This window comes from Helianthus annuus, chromosome 9 (genome assembly GCF_002127325.2).
Source record: "Helianthus annuus cultivar XRQ/B chromosome 9, HanXRQr2.0-SUNRISE, whole genome shotgun sequence".
In the NCBI taxonomy this organism is placed as follows: domain Eukaryota; kingdom Viridiplantae; phylum Streptophyta; class Magnoliopsida; order Asterales; family Asteraceae; genus Helianthus; species Helianthus annuus.
Window position 1 is genome coordinate 41,661,395 of NC_035441.2, and position 4,422 is coordinate 41,665,816.

General features: G+C 36.0%; 1 protein-coding gene across 1 annotated transcript; it reads left to right on the forward strand.

Moving 5' to 3' along the window:
- The first annotated feature begins 834 nt into the window (after positions 1-834).
- LOC110877491 (F-box protein SKIP1) lies at positions 835-3,913 on the forward strand. The gene is made up of 2 exons (XM_022125640.2): positions 835-1,232; positions 3,180-3,913. The coding sequence occupies exons 1-2, from the start codon at positions 883-885 to the stop codon at positions 3,754-3,756; spliced, it is 927 nt and encodes a 308-aa protein (XP_021981332.1). The 5' UTR covers positions 835-882; the 3' UTR covers positions 3,757-3,913.
- The last annotated feature ends 509 nt before the right edge of the window (positions 3,914-4,422 follow it).

Sequence of the window (4,422 nt, forward strand, 5' to 3'; positions counted from 1 at the left end):
TATTGGAAATGAAATTTGAATTTAATTAAATATTGTCACATAGTGTTATGAAGTCTCTTGCAATCTATACACACTTCGTCTCATCCCGATGTTTCCGCCATCGGTTGGGGTGTGACATCTTCCATCTCCTTTTCTCTTATATAACCACACACATTTTAAAAATGAAAAGAGAACGACATCTGATGAATTAGGATTGTTAAGAAAACCAAGCTTATTTCGGGTCATTACCTCTCTTGTAAAATTTCAAACTGCCTACGCTCTACCGGCATCCATTTCTTTATCTTTTAGGCACTTAGATCTGAAAAACCGATGCTATCGAGAAAAACTCCTAAACGAACCTCATCCTGACACAAACTAAAAGAAAAATATTACACATGTTGGAACGAATTTTTGTGCTTTGTTGATATCAGTGAGTTTGAATCCAGGTTAGTTCTTAAATGCTTGTTTAGTTATAGTTTTATAAATGTAGGAACGAGTTTTTGTGCTAATTTGATTGTTATCGGTTTTGTTTATGGTGATGTTTGTTATGAAACACTTCTGAGAAAATAAACAGTCTTTCTTCTTGCAGACTGCAGAGGTTTGGTTCACCTCTTCTGCTACAGAGGTCTGCAGACTACAAACATTTTACCTCCGAAAAAACAAACAATACCTAAGTGATTAAACGATACCCTCTACCTTGACTTAAGTCCAAATTTTCATTTAAAAACTCAAATATCTATCGTGTTATGACCAACATAACAAAAAATAAAAGAAGGACAACCAATAATATAACGACACGTGTCTGGATAAACATTGACCTTTTCATATACCACTATTTACACAAACACCATAAATCACAAAAATTAACCCACCGATTATCACCTTGTCAAACACGAGCCACCAATGTCCACCACCACCGAGTCAGACCAACTCACCTCCAACTGGTCCGAGTTAACTCACGAGATCCTCCTCAACATCCTAACTCGACTCACTCTCGAAGACCGATGGAACGGCACCATGCTCGTCTGCAAGTCATGGCTACAAGCCTCCAAGGATCCGTCTCTTCACTCCGTTTTCGATCTCGAATCGTCCTTCAAATCGCGACCCGTTGAGTCGACTCGCTGGTGGACGCCTGAGTTCGAGAGGAAGATCGATAACATGATCAGATCTGTTGTGGATTGGAGTGAGGGGAAGATTGTTGAAGTTAGGGTTAGACATTGTTCTGATCGGGCGCTTTCTGTTGTTGCTCAACGGTAATGGTTTAATTCTCGTTTGTTAGTTTGATTTTGGTTGAGCTAGGGTTTGGTTTGTGATTGTTTTTGTGTGGTTTTGATGGTTGAAAACAGAGGATTAGGGATTTGTTTGATCTAGGGTTTGTTTGCATGTTTTAGATGCTATTTAGATGGTTGAAAACAGAGGATTAGGGATTTGTTTGATCTAGGGTTTGTTTGTTTGCATTGTTTATGTGCGATTTAGATTGTTGAAAACAGAGGATTAGGGATTTGTTTTACCTAGGATATCTTTGCATCCTTTACGTGCGATTTGGATCATTGAAAACAGAGAATTAGAGATTTGTTTGATCTAGGGTTTGTTTTGTGATCATTTTGTATGATTTGGATGGTTGAAAACAGAGAATTAGGAGGTAGCATTTGAAATCTAGAAGCTGAATTGTAATGCATGTCTGCGTATGCGTATTTGTCGCTAATTTAGATGAATTGTCGTACGATAAAGAATTGAATTAAAGTTACTATAGTAGAAAATTTTTCTAACGTATAATCGAAGTGATACACTCCTTATTGTTCAGTAGTTATTTCATGTAAGTTTATCATGAATATCGTCTTAAAACATTTTCGTTGTATGGTAACCGGAAAACATGCAATAGCAATATCATTTTGTACATCAAAGTATCCAACAGAAAGGGGAGTTACTCTCTTCATAATCCTAAAACATGCTTTCAAGAGACCAAAAATACATTCAATGACGTTTCTTTGGTTTCATGAATGTGATTAGATTTTTTCATCCTCGTTCATTGCACATGGATGACGGAAGTTTCCAAGCCCGTACGTGACATTGTGATATGCTGTCATAAATCCATGTGCAAGAGCACTAAAGGGAATATCAATTTGCACATAGTGATAATAATAGTAATGGTAATATGATATTACATTTATACCGTGAATAATATACATGGTCTAGCCGTCTAGGAAATGGAAATTTTATAAATGGATCTGCTACATCCTGAAATCAGTTGCTACTTGTTCGCATTGAGTACATTAAAGGTAAGAATCTGTTTAAGTCACAAGTTGCCAAAATCTATTAGTAACATTCATCCCTTCGTCTTCCTCTCATAGTTGTCAATAGCGACCGCTACGGTTGCTATAGCGAATAGCGTGGCGTGTAGGTCCATGCTCGCTATATGGTCTGTAGCGATAGATAGCGGCCTTTATTTTAAATTTTTTTTAAATACAAATAGCATTAAAATAGCTGAATTATCGATTTTTGTTAAATATACTTGTAAAATAGCGTATATACCAGGGTATTTTGATATAATATACATATAAATTTCTTTATAGTGTATTGCTATTTAGCATATAGGTACCTTATCGCTATTCGCCATTAACAACTATGTTATTCCTATATACAAATGTTGTTTATCACAAACAATGGCAGGCATTGAAGTTAATAAGGGATTAAGGGGCACCGACCACTCCCTGCATAGAGTTTAGCAGTCATTATAATTTTATTACAGAAGATCGTATTATTAATATTATTATTCTTGTTAACTCATCATAGCCTTCTATTAGTTTCAGGGATCTTTGGATTAGGGTTCAATGATGTTGGTACTATAACCTCTTTAGCAAACCTCATTACTGTATCCATTACTTCTTGAACGTACGTTACGAGTATTGCAACTTGTGTTTCACCACTTATAACTTTAGTTGTGGTCGATGAATCCATGATAAAGTGTCCACAGTTGAACATGCATAATATATGACATGTATGGCAATTCAATACGTTGTCAACGTGTATCAATGTCCAAACATCATGAATATATAATGCCTTTTTTACTTTCATCTCCCTTGGTTGAAAGTAATGAATATATGTACAAGCTGAATTAAGGTTCCTTTTCTCCTTTTCATTGAACTATTACATCGTCTAAACAAGCTTAATTAAGGTTCTTTTTACGTGCTATTCAACAGATGCCCAAATCTAGAAGTATTATCAATCAAAAGCTGCCCAAACGTGACCGATGAGTCCATGATAAAGATAGCATCTGGGTGCCCCAAACTCAAGGAACTCGACATGAGCTATTGCTACGAAATCTCTCATGAATCGATACAAGCGTTAGGAAGAAAATGCACTAACATCTCGATTCTAAAACGCAACCTTATGAATTGGTTAGATCCTTCAGAACACATAGGAATCGTACCCACGAGCTACTTAAACGCGTGTCCTCAAGACGGGGACTCTGAAGCTGCTGCAATTGGGAACTTAATGCCTCAATTATTACATCTTGAACTCAGGTTCTCGAAATTAACAGCCCGAGGCCTCGCTCTGATTTCGCAAGGGTGTAAAAACCTCGAGTACCTGGATTTATCGGGTTGTGTGAGTGTTACTAGCCGGGATATTGAGAATTCAACATCGGGTTTGACTAATTTGAAGAACGTTAAGAAGAACAACTTTTATATCCCGAGGTCGGCCAGTGTTCATGCGGAACGATATGGTCATTGGAGGTTGTATGATGAACGATTCCAGACGGATGCTTTTCGTCTTTGAACTCGCAACGGAGAATAATGGGGTTCATCAAGTGATCATGTTGTTATATAAGCGTTCCATTAGATGATCATTTTGTTATATAAGCTTGTTGTATTAAGTACATCTTTCTCATGTTTATATTGAATTTGAATGTAGATGTGTGCTGCTGTTTAAACCATCATCTTTACTAGGGCTGCAAACGAACCATTCAGCGAATAGTTCGTGAATCGTTCGGCGGAAAGTTCATTAGTGTTCGTTCGTAAACAAACGAACATGAACAAGATATATCTTTCATTTAGTTAAATAAACGAACTTAATCAGAGGCTGCAATTGTTCATTTATGTTCGTAAACGTTCAGTAACGTGTTCGTTTATGTTCGATAGTTTATTAATGTTTTCAGTTTCTATATTTTATTTAAATACTTCAAAATTCCTACAAATAAAATATTTAATTAGTGTTAGTGTATTATATATCCTATTCATGAACACTTGTTTGTCTTCGTTTGTTTCCATTTGTGTTTATGAAAATTATTTTGTGTTCATTAACGTTCGTTGCCTAAAATTAACATACGAACACGTTAATTTCCTTAACAAACAAAAACAAACATAAAATCTCGGTCGGTAAGTGTTCATGAACACATATATTTCTTAACAAACGAACCGCAACCCTAATCTTTACCTTTTTGTA